The sequence below is a fragment of the Ambystoma mexicanum genome, chromosome 1p (genome assembly GCF_040938575.1).
Source record: "Ambystoma mexicanum isolate Mex_15411 chromosome 1p, UKY_AmexF1_1, whole genome shotgun sequence".
NCBI lineage: Eukaryota > Metazoa > Chordata > Amphibia > Caudata > Ambystomatidae > Ambystoma > Ambystoma mexicanum.
The window spans coordinates 1315673471-1315694331 of record NC_090921.1 but is presented as its reverse complement, the minus strand read 5'-3'; the positions used below and the strand labels follow the sequence as shown (position 1 = coordinate 1315694331).

Sequence of the window (20861 nt, the reverse complement as noted above, 5' to 3'; positions counted from 1 at the left end):
CCTACTAGCATGTTGGGCTGATAGAACATAACCCAGTGAGAGTACTTTGCATTGATGAAACTCACATTTCTCTGTTTTAACGAGTTGGGCGGGAAGCCCTAAAAGTGGCCATAACGGAATTAGCACCGCCAATAGCGCTCCCCCGGATCATGAGCTGGTGCAAATTCCACAGACTGTAAAACAGCCAGCACTATTACATTCAGTGCAATTTCAGTCAGCACTATTTCAGCCGGCAGAATCTGCACTGATCCCATGAGGCGCAATCATTGCTGCATCACAAGTCCCTGCATGGTGGAATTAGTGTCGGAAAATGGTGCTAATACCGCCAAAAACATGGCGCAATTAGCCCCAGCCTTCAGGCGGAGGTAAATGAACACAGGTGGCAGAAATGAAGCCAAAGGTGATCGCAATCCATTGCGAGGGCTACATAAGGCACATGCCTACGCCAAACACGGTTTCCAACATCATGCTGCCACTAGCCATTGTGAGATGGGACATGCAGCTGCTCATGCTACGCCTGGAACCACAGAGGAATGTTACCAAGCCTAGTGCACAGGGGAGGAGGAGGAGGAGGAGGAGGAGCAGAGGCCAAGCAAGGCGTGTACCAATCCCCAGGATCCAGCCCTCACCTTGGACCCTCACGGATGGGCAGTTGGTAACCCTTTACCGCCTCAGCAGGGAGACCACAACTGAGATGCTCAACACAATTCAGGGTGACAATGTGAGCAGGATCTATGTTCAGATTTGGGTGCACTACCGGTAAGTTACTACTCTTTTAAAGTTAATAGATAAATTCAATAGTTACTGATTTTTTTGGTGCTCCAGGTTAAACTCTTGCTGCTTAAAAGAGCTAAAACTATACCAATTTGAACTCACCGGAACACCGATGAAAACCTGGTCAGTCTTAATCGAGGTATCACACCTCTTCATTAATTTTCAAATAAATATAGATCTATACTTTATGCACATTAATCATGATTGTTTAAATAAAAATCTCAATGCACAATATGAACCATTTCTGTTTGTATTTACTTAATACTTTAACAATGTTTCAGACATTTTTTTTTATTCACGTAACCCACAATCAGGGATCTTAATGGTCTCTTTTGTTGAACTGCACAGAAGAGTACATTCAAAGATTTCATTATACATCTTTCATAAAAACCAAATTGAACACATTTTGTAAAGTCCAGTTACAATTGTGTGTCAATGTGTTCTTGACACCACACCATTAATACAAGATCTTGTAGAATTTTGTGGCCACACCTCACTACACGTTTTGGGGCTAACTACCCCTTCTTCAGGTGAAACTGTTGCTGTTACTGATTTCATAAACTGTCAAAGGAACAGAAAAACAATGTTTGTACCTCTTAAACCGCTAATGTAATGCTGAATCAATAATCTAATTGATATCATTGATTGTACCAACCTGTAGGGTCAGGTTGGCTCAACTTATTCATGGTGATGTTCATTCGATTATTAATTCAATTCAAGGCGATTCTATAAAAAAAAATATAAGAATTGCCTTTCAATATTTTTGTGAGAAACCAGGAGAAATCTTTCAACTAAGAATCAAAAAAAGTGCCTTCTTGTTCCTTGTTAATTGTAGAGGCAAAAGGTCACACTCTGTGTCTGGATGAGTTTGTTTCGCGGCACTCCTTTTATAATCTGCAATCAATGAATGACCTATAGTTTAGGGAGTGTCAAACTACTTTCAAGATATGCCTTCAATGTTGACTTGCTGATTCAATTTGAATTTAATTTAATGTTCCCTAATCTTACCTTCTAGCTTTTTTTCTTCCAATGCGGTGTGGGAACTGGAGCATGGCTGCTGGAACAGCCTCCCGTCCCGCATCGTGTTTTTAAATGACTTCTGTGTTCAGTCACGTGATCACAGTCTGATCATGTGATCAAATACACAGAAGAATGTAATCCGAAAGAATTATCACTTTATAATATTGTTGCAGAAATTAAAGATAGCGTGTGTGCATGTCACGCTGTGGATTCACTCACAATGTTGTGTTTCGTGATCGCTGCCAGATCGCGTGATCAGAATTCCACCATGTCACCAAATCACTTATGGAAAGGGATTCCCATTTGAATATCTCTCTATAACGTGACAATGTGGTACGACTAGGTGTCTCTTGCTGTAGCTGAGGAAAATGACTTGTTGTCTGTCTAATCAATCACTGAGCTATTGTAGCTACTTTGTTGCCATCCAGAACTTGAGTAATAACTCTGTTTGTGATGTTATAGCTGACCAGCTAATTACATTGCCAACTCATAGGATGATATGACTAAATATTATTATACTAATGATGGCTGCACTGTAGTCACAACAAGTGATTCTCATTTCTATACTGAATAGTAGAACAAACAATGTTTTGTTGTACTAAATCCCTTGTATTAGCTTGCAAGCAGATGATGGTATTAGCTATATTATGAAGTCTATTTGTGGATATGAATTAATTCACATTGCTTTCATATGTAGGTTAATTCAGTTCATCAACCTCCAAAGTTGTTGGTGTATGTCACCCAGTTACACCTAGACACTGTGTGATCACGTAATCTTATTTGATGTGGTTTCAATGGTGTAATGAGCAGGATCAACATCCAGACAGCTGTGCCCTCACTGCTGAAGCTAGTGTCCGTACTACGATTCCTAGGAACGGGCACCTTCCAGCACTCCGTGGTCATGATGCATGGCATGGCACAGCCAACATTCTGTACAGTCCTGGCCCAGGTTTAGGATGCTCTCCTGCCGCATGTGTTTTGCCACTGTTCAATGCCCACCACCCCAGGTGCACACCATGAAGGCACAGTTCTATGCTGTTGCCCAAATGCTAAATGTAATCACAGCCTTGGACTGTACCCATGTGGCATTGGTGGCCCCCCAGGCCCATTACGCACTGTACCGCAACTGTAAGCACTACCACTCCTTGAATATGCAGGTGACTTTTGATCACAACCTGTACATCACCCACTGTTGTGCCTGCTACCCTGATTCCACTCACAATGCCATGGTCCTAAGGAATAGTACACTGCCTGGATAAATAGAAAGGCATAGAGGAGACCGGACGTGGATAGTGGGTGAGTAGAACTGTCAGAATGCAGGTGCTGCGATGCACCTGACCATATTGGGGGTAGGGGGATCATGTGCAAAACACCACAAGGCATGGCATGACAGGCGAATGTGAAAGTCGGACCTGCCCACCTCCCGCACCAACATCACAGTACACCCCACGGAACATGCACATGTCGGACATACACAGATGGATGAGCTGATGCACACATACAGTAGCAACTGTATGACACACACATGACTGCCGGTACCCCAATGTAACGTACATAATCCCAAATCATTGTAAAACTAGGTCTCACATCACACAACATCAACCCTGCCAGTACCACAGCCAAGTTCACATGTATACTTAGCCCGCAATGCAGACCTGCTGGCCCCAGAAGCCTTTGTAGGTCCGATAGGACACACATCAGGCAACCTGCACTAGAGCAATAAACTGCTACTAGACAGCCACCATGTTGGCTTGACATGGCACCAACAGACACATGATGTCACATCTGCTGCAATGGAACAGGGTGCATGTTAAGACAATACAATGTATGATGCGAGTGACACAACCTGCACAATCATAGATAAGACACATGGCAGGCAATGTAGCCCCATATGCATGCATATGAAGTCCATTGCCCTGATGCTGTGTAAGGCCACCCCCACTCATTACAGTGTGACTAATGGCTGTGCCTCTCCCTATGCCAGTGACTCTGGAAACCCACAGCTGGCCTGGCTAATGACACTTGTGCGTGATTGACAAGCACTGCGGGATTTTGCCTACAACCATGCTCACAGCCTAACCCGTGTGCACATAGAGCATACTTTTGGCCTCCTGCAGGCCTGTTTCCGCTGCCTCGACCGTACTGGTCGAGCCCTGATGTACACACCTGAAAAAATGTGTAAAATTGTGCTTGTGTATGCCATGCTGCACAATATCTGCCTACAGAGAAATGTTCGTCTACCGCCTACGAGGACATGTCACCCCCAGAGGATGAGGATGCAGTGCCAATGGCATAGGCGACTGCAAGCATTGCCATATACGAAGTCAGGATTGGTAGAATGGCTCACCAGGGACTGATAGACAAGTTATTTTGATGCATTCACATGGCACATGCCATGCACCACTGTGTGACACACACGTCAATTAATAAAGATAACGACACAATGAGGAATGTCCTCGCATTGATGAAGTTCAACTGTATTAATGAAATTATGTGCTCTAGCTATACCCTCTGCCCCCTACCACCACCAACACCCCCATACACTATCCCCCTTCCACCACCAAAACCCCCACACACTAGCCCTCCTCCCCTTTCTCACCACTAACACCCCCACACACTATCCCCCCTCCCACCACCAACACCCCAGCACACCCACAGTGGGCTAAAGGTGTGTTGATGTCACTTCCATGGCCTCTGCCAGTCTAGGGCTACCCCTAGTTATTTAGGACCCAATTGGTGCTCAAACTGGCACCTGGGTGTGCTGGGCTGTGACCCCTAAGTGGGTGTTGCCGAACTTTAGGGTATTGACCCTGGCCCCCGGATGTGCTAGAGAGTGAGTACTATGCTTTGTTGTGACAGAAGTGGGTAAGAACCTGGGTCACACATGTGCTGGGTTAGTGAAGAATTAACTGGATATTGTTATCTGCTTTTTGAAAGAAATTTCAGAGGAGTCTTGTCTCTTAGTATTGTGGTGATTTCATTACACAGTTCAGCCAACACGTGTTTCAATCCTCCTGGGCCTTTTTCAAGGCTGTGGCATTTGTATAGATATTGTACATATTATTTTTTAAAACACCTGAGTAGTGAAGCCCAAGATTATTGTTTCGAAGTAACTGACAGTGATGAGTGTCATGTTGGTACTACAAATGACATGTTGATACGTCATTGTGGGGAGTTTTGTGGAATCGTAACTTTTTACATTAATATTAATACCCATGCAGCAGTGTGCATGGTGACCAATGTCAGACACAGATTATACATCAGTGTTTGTTTAACAGGTAAATCAGACGTGGTGATGGGTTACAAGGTTGTGTGTAAAGGTATCAAGAAAGCATTTTGAAAAGTACAATTTAAGAGGACTGGCAAATTGCACCAAGGGAAACAGAACAGGAGAAAACAGAAAGGTAGTGTTAGTTGTGTTCAGTATAATACTGATCTGTGTCAAGCTATTGAAGCTATGTGTCTCAATTAAGTATGACAAGCTTGTATCGTGTGTAGGGTGAATGTAAACGTCTACGTAGATTGAGAGCTCTGCAAAAGTAGCTCATTTTGAGTAACACCTGTGGGGCGAGAGCATGAATAAGTGGTTAGGCGGCATAGGTTGCCAGGTTGACGCCGACATGTATCATCCAAGGGTTATCCAGTTTCAGAAAAATAGGCGAATGCATGCTGGGTGGTCATGTAAGGGGGGGCATTTAAGCATGCCCAAGCAGGGTGACCTGCCCCCCTGTAAGTGCGGCCATAGGTTTGGATAAAGTGGGACATGGTTCACAAGTCCTTGTTAAAGAGGGTGGCTGTGTGTGCCGGGAGGGAGAAGGCCTGATATTCCAGATGTGGCAAGTATGCCTCATGTGGCTTGGTGGAGGCTTAGAGCGCCCAAGTAACAGCTTGGACATATCAGTTACAGGAAAAGTGGCCCTGGTATTTTTAGTGCAGTGATAGGTAATCAAGTGATACGAGGGAGCCCTTGCTGTGATCCTATGCACTATTACCTAGTGCATATTAAGGTGCTGTATCAGTGGAACAAATGTTGAAAAAAGGGGGGTTAATGGCATCACTATGTCTCCCTCGTAAATGCTGCATGAGGCACTGTGATCATTTGAGCACAGGCAGAACGTAGTTTCAAACTGTTTGAGAATCACTCTCACTGGATGGTGATTAAAACTAAGCTGTTGCTGTGTGAAATGTGTGAAAAAGGGGAAGTCAGTTCAACCGGAGAGCTTATTCGGCAGCAGGCCCTAAGGCAGGCAGAAGTCAAGACGCTCATTAGGCAGCCAAGTCACTGTGAGCATGTACCCTAATACATAGTGTAGTTTGAATTGTTAATACTAAATGGAAATATAGAGAGCAAGCCATTGCTGTTTATCAAATATAATGAGGCAGTGAGTTAAATCGTCGGAATGATACAGCAATTTCTTCTTGATTGAATGAATTCCCCTTTAGGGATGTTCTGTATAACAGATTTTCTGTGGCAGCTTGTAGCAAAAAGAACCAAGTTAACCTCTGTCGGTTTTCTGTAGGTTCTCATATGTAATCCCTATGTGTCAATTGTGATTTTGATATCTAATTAGTCAATGGTGTTGTAGCTCTGACTCCCGGTCAATTGGTTCCTGAATGAGTTGGGGTTTAGATATTCTTTAATATTTAATATTAGAAAGCTGATCTAGTGTGCCAGACCAGATCATTAATACGTCGTCAATGTATCAGTATCACTTGTAAATGTGGTAGTTGAAGTCTGGGTTGGCAAATGCAAATATCTGTTCAAAGTAATTCATAAACAGGTTGGCATCTGCCAGTGTGTATTATGCACCCATTGCAATGCCTCCTTTTTGTTGGTAGTATCTGCCATTAAACAGAAAAACATTATTGATAAGGGAATATTTCAACAGTTCCAGTCATCTCACGTTGTGAGTGAAAGGATGCCTTTGCATAGGAGTAGTCAATAGCTGTGAGAGCTAGCGTATTGTAGTTGGAAGTGTATAGGACCTTCACATCTAATGTCACAATTTCCACTCAGTATCTATGCTTTGTTGCATCGAATCCACAAAGGACAGAATCCCTTCCATCAGATCCCCGACTTGCTGCCCATACACCGTTGGGGTGGCAGTGCTGGTGGCTGCCTATGTCCTGTTCCTCTTCATTGCCCTCACAATAATGCAGGTGGCCCTGTGTATGCAATCCTGTCTGGCCTGGAGGTGCTGGGAATGTGTGTGGCCAATGGCCTCCATCTCTTGTTGCCACCTCTTCATTTCTTCCATCCTCCGGAGGATGGATTGGCTTGGTGGTGTGTGGTGAATAGGAGGGGCTCAGGGCTGTAGGCTGGTAAGCCATATCATGAAGAGTCCACATCCAGCTCGGGTGTCTAGGCATGCAGGTGGGAGGAGGGCACTTCAGGGGTGTGTCCCTTCATCCCCCTGTGGCAATGGCCTTGTATCCCCCTGGGTGTCAACGGAGGCCCTGCCAGCAGGTGTGGTCTTGGTATCTGCCGCTGCCGGGGTGGGTGCATTGGGCGTGGAGGTGGTCCTGGTGGCATGTGGGGTTGGCACAAGGCCTGCGCTCCCATCTGCAGGCTTGATCTTGCCGGGTCCAGGTGTGGCAATGGGTGCTTGCACCTTGGTAGGATATGTGGCCACCCTTAAGGGGTGGTGTTGGTGGACCATGAGGGCCTGGAGGCATCACTTCCTAGTGAGCCTGCCCCCTCATCCTCCTCCGATGCTTCCGGAGACGTGCGAGTGACTGTAGGGAACATATGACATTTTGTCAGGTATGGTTCTTTCACGTGTGTTGGCATGCAAGACACATATGCTATGGTACAGATTGGCACCCCACACATTTGAGCAGCTGGGCATGGTTTTTCAGGGGACATTGCATGTGGGCACAGCATTGTTGGAATGGTTGCAGCCATGTGTATGATAGATGGCCAGGTGGCCTTTAGCCTGTGTGTGGTGAAGGCAGGATATTCATGCAGGGGCAGCTGACGTATTACATGCATGCTTGTGGTCCTTCATGCCGACACATCCCCTCCCCGGGTGATGCACAGCTTGTGGGAGTGGGTGTGGTGGCTTTGTCTATGGTACTGCCATGGCTCTATAGAGTGCTGCTGTTCAGCCAGCAGTGTTGCGCTGAGCTGTTTTGTATTATGCTTGCTGCACGCATGTCGGTGTAGGGAGACATGCGCTTCAATGGGGCAGGCCAACTGGGCCAGCAACATGCTGTTGTGACTGTCGTGCAGTGCCTTGGTTACTCACGCACAACAATCCTGCTGGCACAGGTTGCACCAGCAGGGATGTTGTGTGCATTGCACTTGGATTGGCCGCTTGCATCCCCTTCATACTGCAGTCCTGCTCAAGGGTGCACTTGGTGCCCTGCCCATTGCCTGCTGTGGAGGGTGGCTGATGTGGCACCCCGTGTGGCATGTGTCCATGTCCACTACGGCATCTTTTTTGCTAGGCTGACATTTATGCATGGTCGTTTGTGGTGTGGCCGGTGGGGGTTGACTGACATCCTATCTTCTGGTTGCTGGCACCTGCCTCTGCTCTACCGACTCCTTTGATGGCACCCATGTCAAGGATGGTGAAACATTTCTCCTCTCATGCCATTAGGACTAGTGGCTCGATGTTACTACCTCCGGTTGCCAAGGACTCCTGCTGATGTTAGGAGAGGAGTCCCCTGCCCCTGACCCTGAGGTTATTCCACCTCTTCCAGCAGTCCTCTGCAACACATGGGATGCTGCCCACCGCAGCGACCTTCTGGCTGATGGCAAGCCAGATAGCAGTCTTGCGCTGGACTTTTGTCTTCTGTTATCTGCTGCCATAAAGCTCATCACAGTGGTCCACTACCTGATCAGTGAGGGCTACCAAATCTCCATCAATAATTTGCGTTTTCTCAGCCAGTTTTCTGGCACTGTCCCTCTGGTCCGCTCCTGAGACATGTTGGCAGTGTGTTTCGGGTTCGGATGGCTGCAGGAAGTGGGTGATTCAGGTTGAATGGAGTTTTTGAAGATGTTCGCTGCCATGCTTCCCTTTTCGGTTGATGACGCTACTTCCGCCAGCGCTAATTGCACTAGCGCTACTAGCGCCAGGGGACGCGGCAGTGGCGCTATTATCACTAATCATTTGGCAGAGTGCCAGGTCATGATCCGGTGCTAATCCTGCAGCTCGTCCTGCCAGTAAAGCTAATTTCACTTGTCGGAAATTGCGCTGGAATTCCACCCAAATCATGATGAGGCCCAAAGACTTTGTAATACAACTTTCACATGTGTTATATGGTCAGTAGCCATCCGGGTCCTGAAGAATAGCAAGGTATGAACTAAAAAGATGAAAACTGAGTGTAAGAGAAGGTCAGAAAACACATGATCCATAAATCACTGGAATATCACTGGGGCGTTGCAGAGGCCAAGGGCATTATCCGGTATTCATAATGCCCAAAGGAGGTGCGGAAAATCATTTTCCATCCGTCTCAGGCCCCAAGTCAGATAAATGTTAAGCAACACTCAACCTGAGTTTGATAAAAATGGACACTCCCCTGATGACCTCTAGGATGTCTAGGATGAGAGGCATAGGATATCTGTTGGGGACCGTGATCTTATTCAGTCCTCGGAAATCTATACAGGTACGAAATTCAGTGATATTTTTCTTAGGTTCAAAGAACATAGAGGCTCCTGCAGGGGATTTAGATTCAGTAATATGTCCATTCTTTAAGTTGGTCTGAATATATTCCCTTAGGACTTGCTTTTCTGCTTCAGAAAGAATATACATGCACCCAAACAGGACTGGTTTGTCTGGTAGTAGGTCTATGGCATAGTCATCCCTGCAGTGAGGAGGCAATTCCTTATATTTGAGGTCAGAAAACACACCCTGATAAGCTCAATAAGGTTTGGGTATGGACTGAAGACAATCCGCGAAGTAGGGAGATCCTGATAAACCAAAGTTGTTGAAAATTATATCCCCTGAAAATCCTTTGTTTAACAGTGGGCTAGACAATATTCTGAGCCTAAAAATAAGTTTCCTGTGGTCCAATTGACATAGGAGTTGTGTCTATGCAACCATGGTAGACCTAGAATGAGTGGATAATGTGCTGCTTTTATGAGCTAAACAGAGATCTGCTCTTTGTGGGATGTAATGGAAATGGCTAGCAAGGAAGTATGTTCTGTGATAGGGCCATAAACCAGAGGGGTTCCATTGATTCCTTGCACTGGTATCACCATGTCTTTTGTGACTAGGGGCATATCCACTTCTTTGGCCCAAGAGTCATCTATGAACAATCCAGCTGCTGTGCCATCTATCAGGGCGAGTACATTGATAAGATTGTGGTTGGGGAGATGCAATGCCACGTTGATGATGATCATTGACTGTTCCTTGATGGGCTACATGGGTCCTGGGGAACTCAGTTGATTTTCCCAGATTGCTGTTCCCTCTATGACCGGCAGGTAGCGTTTCCCAATCATCTTGGGGTTGCAATTGGACAGTCACGGACTAAGCGATACCAGGATGCAAAATAAATACAAAGACCATGGGTTAGCCTTTAAGCCTGTTGCTCCGAGGAAAGGGGACTTTGCACTTCACCCAATTGCATTGGTTCTTCCTTTTCTGAAAGCTTTACTACGGGTCTGGGGATTTCAATGGTCTGGTGGGACGAACACCCTCTCTTCCATTCTGCATGGTGTTCTTGGAGACAATAGTCTCACTGCATGACAAGATAAATCATTTTGGCCAGATCTATGGGTCAAGCTACCCTAGACACCTCATCATTCAGTTCCTCCTGCGATCCTGGCAGGTTCAACCAAGTACATTTGGGGCGAAGAAAATGCCCACAGAGCAGGGGCTCAGATAGATTGCGTGGCGCACCAGCAGTTGGATCCTCCCAGACTGAGGCTCTGGAATAACTGCTGTGACTTTCTGGAATGTGTATACTGCACTTTGTCTGAAAAGTCCCTCACGTGGCGCATGCGCAGAGGGACAGTGCATGTGTGTGCAGTCCTGGGGAACCTGGGATGTTCTATGATCAAAACGCAAATGCTTGATGTCAACTTAACTCAAATTGATAGCAGAGGTGCTAATTGTCAAACTCCCTTTTTCAAGGGCGGGGAAGGGTGCAAAAAAGTCAGCATTAGCGTAAGACAGCATTAACATGTAAGCACGTACATATTCTATTAACCTAGCAACTGTAACTTCAGTGAAATAAAAGGAATTAAGCTAATATTTACCAGCCTTTATCAGAAATACATTATTCGTTCCATTCTGCTTTATTATGTAAATACCATGCCTGTGTTAACTTACAGTTGTTTGAATTGCAGGGGCCAAGCTCTATTAAGGTAATTAACTCCCGAGGCTATGTAACTTGCTAGACATTCTCTGCAGACATGTAAACGGCTCATCTGCAATTACGAATTCATGGTTATCTCAGAGTGAGAAGTAACCACCTCATCCTCGCTTTGAAATAAAGCGGAGAAAAAAATAAAAAGTGTGTTGGATCTTCTCTACACAATGGGGCAGAAGGGCCAATCAGGATGTCTTCCATCCAACAGTTAAGGAAGCGAGTGGTAGGATGTCAAGTTGGGGTGGTCTGGCCTATAGGGCACTCTGGAAATTTCCCAGTAGGCCTCTGCACCGTGGTCCTCTTTTGTGTGGTAACCTGCTTTATTTCCAAATGTCCTCATTGGAGAAGGGTTGGTCTTGCTGAAAATGAGTAATATGGGGCCACATTGAAAATGATTTTCAGGGCCTCTTTTGGTTCCCAGTCTACCTCTGATGTCAAGGCACCGTTCAATAAAACTTACATTAACATGATGCTGCTCCTGCATCAATCAATATTTCTCAAGGACAACCCAATGCTTAACAATGAGATCATCTAGGCTTTTCTTGCTCTCTGGGCATCTGGACACTCACTTTTATAGAATCCATTCCTTAAAGGTTTATCTTGCTTACACATTTGTCTACTTATTCATTGTATCTGGCACTTCCTATTTATATTTAGATCATGATCATAGGCCTGGTTCCTGATATCTTTTAACCAGGTGAGCAAATTAGCACCTTGAGTATTGATAACGCTGATTAAGGCGCCATTTTATTTTCAGCACTTGCCAGAGCTCCTGATACTTATCATCATGTAAATAAATTTGACCTGGCTTCCAGTGTATTGCCATTCAATCTTAATTCTAAGCATCAAGTGGGGTGCTTTCAGGAAGTGGTAACAGCTGTTCCATAAATTGATTTCTTGCATAATCCAACATGCTATTTCCTGGAGAGTCCAAATCTCATTGTCCTCAGTGGCTGCTAGTATCGCCTGCTACAGCTTTCTTCCCACAGTGCTTAGCAAAGGATAATGTCACCTGGCAACATCTAGCAAAAGCATGCTCACTTTTTAAAGCTTAGTGCATCCATTTGTCATTTTGAGTAAAAGTACCCTAAATAATTGAAAAAAGTAACTTCTCCGTTTTTACACCTTTCAGTAGCAAAATGAGGTTAGGGAATAATTGTGCATGCAAAACTATACATTTTGTTTGTCCAATTTGTATTTGAAGGCGTTTCAATTGGCAGCTTTCACTAAATGTATTCATTGGAAATTGCAGACCTGTAAATAAAAAGATGTCCACTCAGGCTGGGGGCATCAGCCTTAAAAGCTCAAATCTCATGTGCCAAAGTTTGAATCTAAAGTGAAAAAAAATGAAATGGTGAAATAACAGAGCCTTTATCATGACTTTTATCGTACAGGGAAGTTGTGTGTGGTTACACCTCCCAAACCCTTGTGAGCGATTGCCTAAGGATTACAACAACTCCATAGAGCTGCTTCCAAACCCTTTCATTACTGCAAAGTTTTCAAAAGCCGATCTCTTGAGATGGTATAAAGAATGTTCTTACATGGACAAAGGCAATATAGGAGGCCTGGCTTTTGAGGGTGACACATTTCTGCATAATGAAGTACAGGTGACAGGCTTGATCCACTGTCCCTGTCGAAAGCCTATGTACACATGGGAAATTATGTCATTTTCCATGCACCAAAGTTATAATCTGTGCAGGAGAATTGTGACTTACACTTTGAAAAGGCTATCAATCTGGTAGATGTGGCAAAAGTTGGTAAGATCCCCCTATCCCTCTTTTTGAAAATAAGAACCATCTCTCCATAAGAACAGGTAATGGAAGCACTAGACATGTATTGAAGCCATTAAACATTTTTGCAATAAAGGGGACCAACACCTTTGTTTTTTTGTTTAATTAACTCGATGGGCATCTTATTAGGGCTGCAGCATTCTCTGGCATTTGTGATTCCAAGGACAATTTCACTTCATGTAAAGAGAAGACTTAACCTGTTTGTTGATATTGGAAAACTTCTGCACCTCACCTGATCCATAAAGGGCCTTACACTGGTTACACTACATGCACTCAGGTATATGTGAATCTATTTTCATTGTAGAGCACAATTTGTCATTGGGTACTATGGACTAAAAATCACATTGGTTACCAGAATATATGGCTAGTCTTCGTTTTCTCCATCTGGTGATATTGATATTGATATTTTATTTCTATTGCGCTCATACACAAGTGTTTCACCATATGGTGCACCTTTCAATTACAGCTGCCTCTAAATGATGCCCCTGCAACACAAAGAAAGAGGGGCGGAGCGCATTATTAGTAATAATGTATTGGTTTCAATATCATATACCTGTTAAAGTGGTTAACATGGAAGGATGGGTCAAATATGTATTCTTGTTGGTCAGGGCTAAGAAAGGGTGGGGTTTATGAATACATAAATATGCGGATCAAGAATCTAGACACTAGTAGTCTTAAGGTATCTCTGGATGTTAAACATGTGAGGGAATAACAAGATATATATATATACTCTGGAGGATATCAGGGAATGCTATGTTCTGCAGGGGTATGGAATGCCATGGAAGACTGGATATTCATACCTGCAAATTTGATTTCACAGATGTTCAAGTACTTCAAAAAAAGCTTCGCATCTGGAGAATAGTCACAACCATTCTGCTTATGTTCATCATTCTGGCTGTCATAATTGCAATCACTATATTCTACATGAAAGGTAAGTGTGCAGCTCTATAGAGACCAGCCCTAAAGGCCAAGTGCATTATAATGGCCATTGGTGCAATGACTGATAAACAAATCCCCCCTGATTTGAATTGATTTGTAGAATAAAGCTTGGGGGTCACAGGGGTAAAGTGGTACGGGAGGTGTTGGAGAAACCAGGCTCATGCATCAAATTCAGGTGATGACAAAGAGAGGCAGCTTTATTGTTGTCTTGCAAGAGAAGAACACAGCATCCTACAACTATTGAGGACTGACCACAACAACATGACCCACACTCCAGACATCTCACCTTTATAGTTCACCAGCAAGCTGATAGAGCCAAAACCAAGAACATTCTGGAAACTCTCACAAGGTCTTCTGGCAGACAATATCCCTTCTCCAGTGAAACAATAACATCCTTTTTCATACTTAGTCCTTCTTCGACATCCACTTCCAAGTATTGACAAGTTCACCCATAACAATTCCTGCCAAGAGGCGTAAGCACCCCTCCCATCATGTCGTCATCCGCGCTCTCTGACAGATCCTTTGTTGGTACCAGACAAAACCAGTGTAATGGGTCACATGGGCTCAAAAGACCTTGGCTCAAGCTCCTGCAAGACATCACTTTTATACTGTGCATGTTTAAATGTTCACTAAAAAACAAGCATTGCACTAAGCCAAGTTTGATAGAACATCAAAATATAACATAGACCAGTGAAATGGAAAAGCAATGGCAAAGACGTGTTTTGTCAATGTGCTGCAGCCAGCGGGTGAGCGCAGAGTGGAATATCCTAAGAAGTATATTTAAAGTTATTTCTTTTATTTTCTTTATTTTCTCCACATGATATGATATATTCTCAATATTGGGCCCTCATATCTGTAGATACATTATCTTGGTTACCAAATCAATGTTTTCCTAACAAATTGCACATTGATACACCCTGGAAAGGCTATCTCATTGGCACATCAGGGCGGGCTATCATCAGCTGGTGAAATATTCATCAGCAGTCAGAACTGCTAACACTAGAACACATCACCTGTCTGTTGTGGGATATCATTCATTAATGTGTTGCCATGGGTACTGGCCAATACTGGTTGAGGAAATGATAGTTAGAATGTAGATGGAGCGTGCCAAATGCAATATTGGAAATATAGCTTTCTTGAACGTCGGTTTCAAATGCGTCTTTCACTATAAACATTTAATCTAACTTTCCCATGAATATTCTGTCTTTATAGGGAAGAAGCAAAACACTGGAGAAGCAGAGCTACAAAAGCTGAAGGCAAATATCTGCATCGCAAATGGTAACTGGCAGGTCATTTGACACTATTACTACAGCTGCTAATGCTCAACCACTACTACCTTTACTACTCTGCCACACTGAATCCCACGAACCGAACACAGCTCCCACCAAATTTTAGACCACAGACTTTGCATTTTATCACTCCCCTTTCCTGCCCCTCATCTGGTCTGTAATGAGGGTTTGTACCTCTCATAACGTGCTCCTCCCATCACCAGAAACCCTGTACCCCTCCTTACCCCTGCCCCAATCCTCATTCGCAACCTAATCTTCCACTTCTCTTCCACTCATCTTTGTGCCCTCAATGGGGGTGCGCACCCCCAATATCCTCTGTTACATCACCCAGCCATCTATACCCCCTAACCCTACTTCCGACCCAAGCCACCATGGTCTCCAAACATCCTCCTCCTCTTCCTGCCTCTGCGTGGCATACACTGGTCAAAGAAAGTGAACCCTGCTTAATATACCCCTGTGTTTCCAATGCAGAAGCATCAGTGGACCATCATTCCGGCGACTGGAGCTGGCGGAGATGGATTAATTTAATGCCTTCTTGCAGGATATGGGTATATCCCTTCTATGATTCTCTCTGACTACCTCTACTGAGCTGTTTCCCATCCTCTGTCTACCATTCAATGTTTGCCCCCATTTACCCATTCACCCCACAATCAACAGCCCTACACTCAAAACATTGTACTCCCTAATTTAACCCTTTTCTTGCATTGGGAATCGACATTATATGCAGCAAAATAGCTACTGTCTTATCCATCCTCAAAAGACCCACTGCTGAAAAAAATACACCTACCATCTATGATCCCATCTCCCCAATCCCACACTACTGTAAAATTCAAGTAGATGTAGTGTGTAACCACGTTGCCTCTTACCTTAATACTAGCAGACTCTGCAACCCCTTCCAATCTGGATACTCCAAGCAAATGCCTCCCACTCACATCTCCAAATTTCTCATCACTTCTCTCCACTCAAAACTCTCAATAGTTATCACCCTTGATCTCTCTTTTCACTATGAAACAGCCTCTATACTGCTACTCCCTCTAACACTGATAGCAGTTGCCTGTCCTTGAGTGGATTACATTTTACCCATTGTACTGGGCGTCCTACATCTCATGATTCACTGGCATCTCACTCCCATCCCTCGCACAGTGGGAGATCTTTGACCACTTTTGTTTGCATTTTACACTTCCTCTCTTAGCAATCTAATGTCTCTTGCTTTAGTTTCAACCATCCACTCCTTAGGCATACATAATTAATTATATGCATGTACACCTTGACCCAGGAGCTATCTACCCATTTAAGATACTGTCCCCAGGGGTGGAATGGCCTGTAGAGAACTCTGGAGAGTTCCCGGTAGGCCTCTGCACCCTGGGCCTTTTTTGGGTGGTAACCTATTTTATTTCCAAAATGTCTCATAGGGAAAGGGTTGGGCTTGCTGAAAATTTCTTATATGGGGCCAGTTTGAAAATTATATACAGGGCCAATTTTGGCTCCCAGTCCACCTCTGACTGTCCCTTTAACATCTATCGCTGGATAGCACTTCAGGGCCCAATCTATACCTCTTCTAAGACCAAGGTCTTCTATCTCCCGGATCTTAACTCTCTGTGCATTCTTCACTCACCACTATCGTTCACCTCTGATCTCCTCAGTCCATTCCCCTATGCTCCCAAACTTGGAGTCCTCTTTGATAGTGAAATAATGCTTCAGCAATTCATTCCATCTACTGCCATGGGATACTGAGCTAAACCTTCTGAATAAACTCAAAACACCTTTCTGCTTTATCGACCACTTTAATAAAACCTTGCTTTTCACTCTTGACCTCCTCCTCGTAGTATAATGAAGGTTTCCAGTTTTCTGTTTTTACTGATTTTTACACATCAATACTGACCAAAATCAATCTGCTTTCTGTCTGTATTCATTTATAAAAATGGAGGAAAGAAAATGGAAAAACAGGTCTTCCTGCCTGCTTCTTTGAGATGTCACTTGTGTATCGCAGGCCAATCACATTGCAGATTGGCATCATGGAGAGTGTAACAGTTGCATGAAAATAGCATTAAAGTTCTTCAAATTGCAGACAGCATATATTTTAAGGCAGCAGCAGTCACAGGAGCAGTAGTTTGTTTTTATGGAAAAATGTGAGCTACCATTTCTTTCCTATATGGCTGCATGTGTTCTTTAATAAATGCATTTTTTATGAGAATAAATGCAGAAAATTAATGGTTTCAAATCATTTTTTATGTGACAAAAAATAAATGTGGATAAATACAGACAGAAATGGCAGAAAAATAAACACCATAACACCAGAAGCCTTAATTATAATCCATTCATGGGCTGTGACCATCTCCCAACTTCCTAACTCTGTCTCGCTATACTCCCCACCTCAGCCCCATCTCAAACTATGCATACTCACTCCTCCTGTGCAGTCTTCAACCTTTACTCATTCTCCCTTCTTGTTCCTTCACACTGATCCCTGACAATAACAACATAGTCAGTGCCCAGGACCTCAAGAATTCTCACAAAAGGCCTCCTCTCTGTTAATGGGGCACCTGAGACCTAGAGTGGCATTACCCCTCGCCCTGAGTTCCCCAGCCTCACCCTCCATGGCTTCTGAGTGTATATACATGTAAACAATGTAATTCATAAAAAAATATATATATTGTATTGTCAATTTGTGATGTCCATGTCCTCCCCACTAATCATAATCTACTCTGTTTTTGTTTTGCTGTGCTGACATTATTGCCTTTTTTGCAGTTTCTGACAGAACCAGTCACCTTTCTCTCGAATAAATACAACAGAATAATACTAGTCAATTAAAACCTCACCTTATTACCTGCTCTTAATAAAATGAACAGGAACAGATGTCTGTTCTTCACTTGAATACATGAATTCAATGTTGCTAACCACATCTGGTTCTTAGTACTTTTAGAAAGAAAAAAAAACAATGTATTGTTCATCAACCAACAAAATAAAGTTAACATTCGACATGTGTTTCGCATACCACAGCATGTTTACAAGGCTATCTGTTGTTTTATTCAAAGCGTATTGCTATGTTTAGATTTTGGGCCGAATAAACATGTGCGTACAGTCGAAATGTTTCCTAAAAGATATCTGTAGTAATGTGTCCTGTGTGTTGAGTGGTATGATATCACAGCTTCCTTGTGGAGCGTGGTGGCATCTGGGTTCTGTAAGGGACGGTTGGGGGAGTTGGAGGAGAGTGGCTGGTTGATGGGTGTGAGGAAGTCCAGTGTTCCTATTTGTGCGCATGTCGTCTTCGTTTCGTTCCATCCCTACTCCTACTATCCTACTGATCCTAAGAGTGTGGCCGACCATGACTAATAAAGCGTATCGTAACTTACCATAAGAAGTACGCCTCCAACATTTCACTGGCGACAAGGATGGGATGGTCGGTTGCAGTAGAGGATCCAGATGTGAGTGCTGCTGAGAGGGTCCAGCAGATCAAAAACACTGTCTGCCCCCACAAGTCTTCCCCACACCCATATGGCAAAGAGGTACAATGCAACGAGCCAAGATTACTGTATCCCACAAATGGAGTGTGCGGAACCCCAGCCACATGCCCAAGAAGTGTTGCGGCCCGCACCAGTACTGCCATGGAAAAGTGCTCATTGTGCAGTGGGGAGTGAGAATTGTGCAAACGGAGTGTGCAAAGCTCCCGCAAAATGCCCAAGAAATGTTATGGCTGCAACAGTACTGGCATGCAAAAATGTTCCTTTTGCAGTGGGGAGCGTGAATAATTGGCGAGCTTGCCCAACGTCCTTAGCCACATCTGGGCAGTTGGCAAGCAGTCTGGAACTGGTGGCACAGACAGAGGCCTTGTCCCGACTCCCGCTTCATCCTGTGTCCTTGCAGCGTTGGGTAAGGTGAGCGAACCGCCATCCATGGGTATCCCCATCTTCCTCCTGGGGGCTGGACAGCCCAGGGGAGAGCTAGTAGTTAGTGTGAGATGCACCCTGCAGACGGCAGCGAGCTCTAGGACTGTCCCGCAGTATCGAAGGTGGGACAACCTTCCAGCTCTGTGTTTCCTGGACTAATGGTGACGTCACTGGAGCAAACACTGATTCCGTCAAGTCACATGCATGGCCGTTGCTGCTCCTGTCCGGTGAATTCTTCAGGGAAAATTACAAACTGTCTAGGAAGTGCGTCGTATCATTTTAGTACCTATTTTCCACAGAGCGGCTTCCAAGAAGAAGATGTTTGCAGAATGAAAGAGTGTATTGAGAAACATCCGGAGAGCCTGATAAGGTTGACATCGAGTGAGGAGAGTGGCGTGGCATGCCCAGTGAGGAAGGGGCAACTCCTGAAGGCTCACAACATTTAGTGTGTTTTGGGACGCCTGGATCTTAGTTGGGGAGTTTTGTGGATCCAGCAGAACTTGACTCTGGTTGGCCTCAGAGTAGTGATAGGTGTGTATGGGCCTGTGATCATATGTTGTAGTGCCTCAGTGTTGTAGCCCATGTGGATAGGCTTAGGGAATTTTTCCCGGTTGGTAGAGGCATGCCGTGTTTAAGGCTTTTGTTTTTTTCTTGATTGCTCTGTTCGTGTTGTGGCCTTATTTCCCCCCTTTTAGGATTCTCTCGGTTGTATAGAGCAAGCATGCATGAAGACATCCATGGAATGTTGGCGATGATCATTAGGATTATCGCGGTATTCGTTTCATGAGTACAGGAAGGTATCTTCCTGCGTTGCATCGATTTATGGACATGAGACTGGTGGTCATTTTTGATAAATGTGGGAAGGTAGAGGATACAATTTCCTGCGTAATGTATCCATTCATGGACATGTGGGTGGATAGTTTGGGTAAAGGCTACACATTTTTTTAGCTGCATAGTGGGGAGCCTGTTGAAGCAGTTACAAGCGGATAGAGTGTGTCATGAGATTTGGGTGCATTCTATGATTTACACGCTGTGAAATGAAGGGAGGGAGTTGTGGTATACATGTTGAAGCAGTTATATGTGAATAGAGTGCGTTATGAGCTGGGTACATTCTATTGTTTACACACCGTGAAATGAAGTGAGGGAGTTGTGGTTTCAGTGCTATTTTGCTGTTAGGGAGGCGTATGTGGTGGTAGTGCTAAGGAAAAGTATCTCTCTCACTGTGTGTCAAGGCAAGGTGGCTTGTAGCGTTTGGCCTTTGGCTGGATTTCCATTTGGAGGAATGTGTATTTATGCTGGTTTTTCCATTTGGACTGATTGTGTGAGTTGAGTAAATAAGGTTTTTGGGTTAGATGCCGGGTTTGTGGTGTTTTTGCTGTTTGCCCGGGTTGCATTGTTCAGTTTTGTTACCAGTTACTTTCCTTCAAGGAATTGTATGGTTAGTAAATTGTCCTTCAAAGGGGTCATTTGACTCTTTAGTAGGGGGTGTCTATTTTGTGGAATGTGTGTTCCGGCGTGTTGGAAACAGTTGTTTTCTTGATCTAAGGGTGCAAGATGTCAGTGAATCTCACTAGATCTGGTGTTGAGCCAGCATATGCTGCCTGTGTGTTTGGGAGCAGGGAGTTTTGGGTGGTCCTCCGACGGGGTGTTTTTGGTGCAGTGTAGTTTGCTAGCAGGCCTGAGGACTTGGTGCATTGGTGGTTTGGCTGGTTAGTGTGTGGTTGTTCTTTTTGAGCATGGGTATGCTTGAGTGTGGCAGGCCTGGAGTACTGAGGGGCAGCTCAGGACAGGTGGTTGGGCAGTTTTTTTTGTTTTTGGTCCTTTGTGGTATTCCTGTCGAATGGTTG

General features: G+C 44.4%; 1 protein-coding gene across 5 annotated transcripts in view; it reads left to right on the top strand.

The window, feature by feature from the left end:
* Positions 1-20861, top strand: part of LOC138453515 (CD209 antigen-like protein C) — a 347556-nt gene that overhangs the window by 158951 nt on the left and 167744 nt on the right. For 4 of the 5 annotated variants that reach the window (XM_069606444.1, XM_069606454.1, XM_069606434.1 and 1 more), the window contains exons 2-3: positions 13723-13833; positions 15054-15119. In XM_069606444.1, the coding sequence (XP_069462545.1) occupies positions 13723-13833; positions 15054-15119 (177 nt within the window). The remainder of the gene's footprint in view (positions 1-13722; positions 13834-15053; positions 15120-20861) is intronic. The other variant, XM_069606469.1, reaches the window with a different exon arrangement.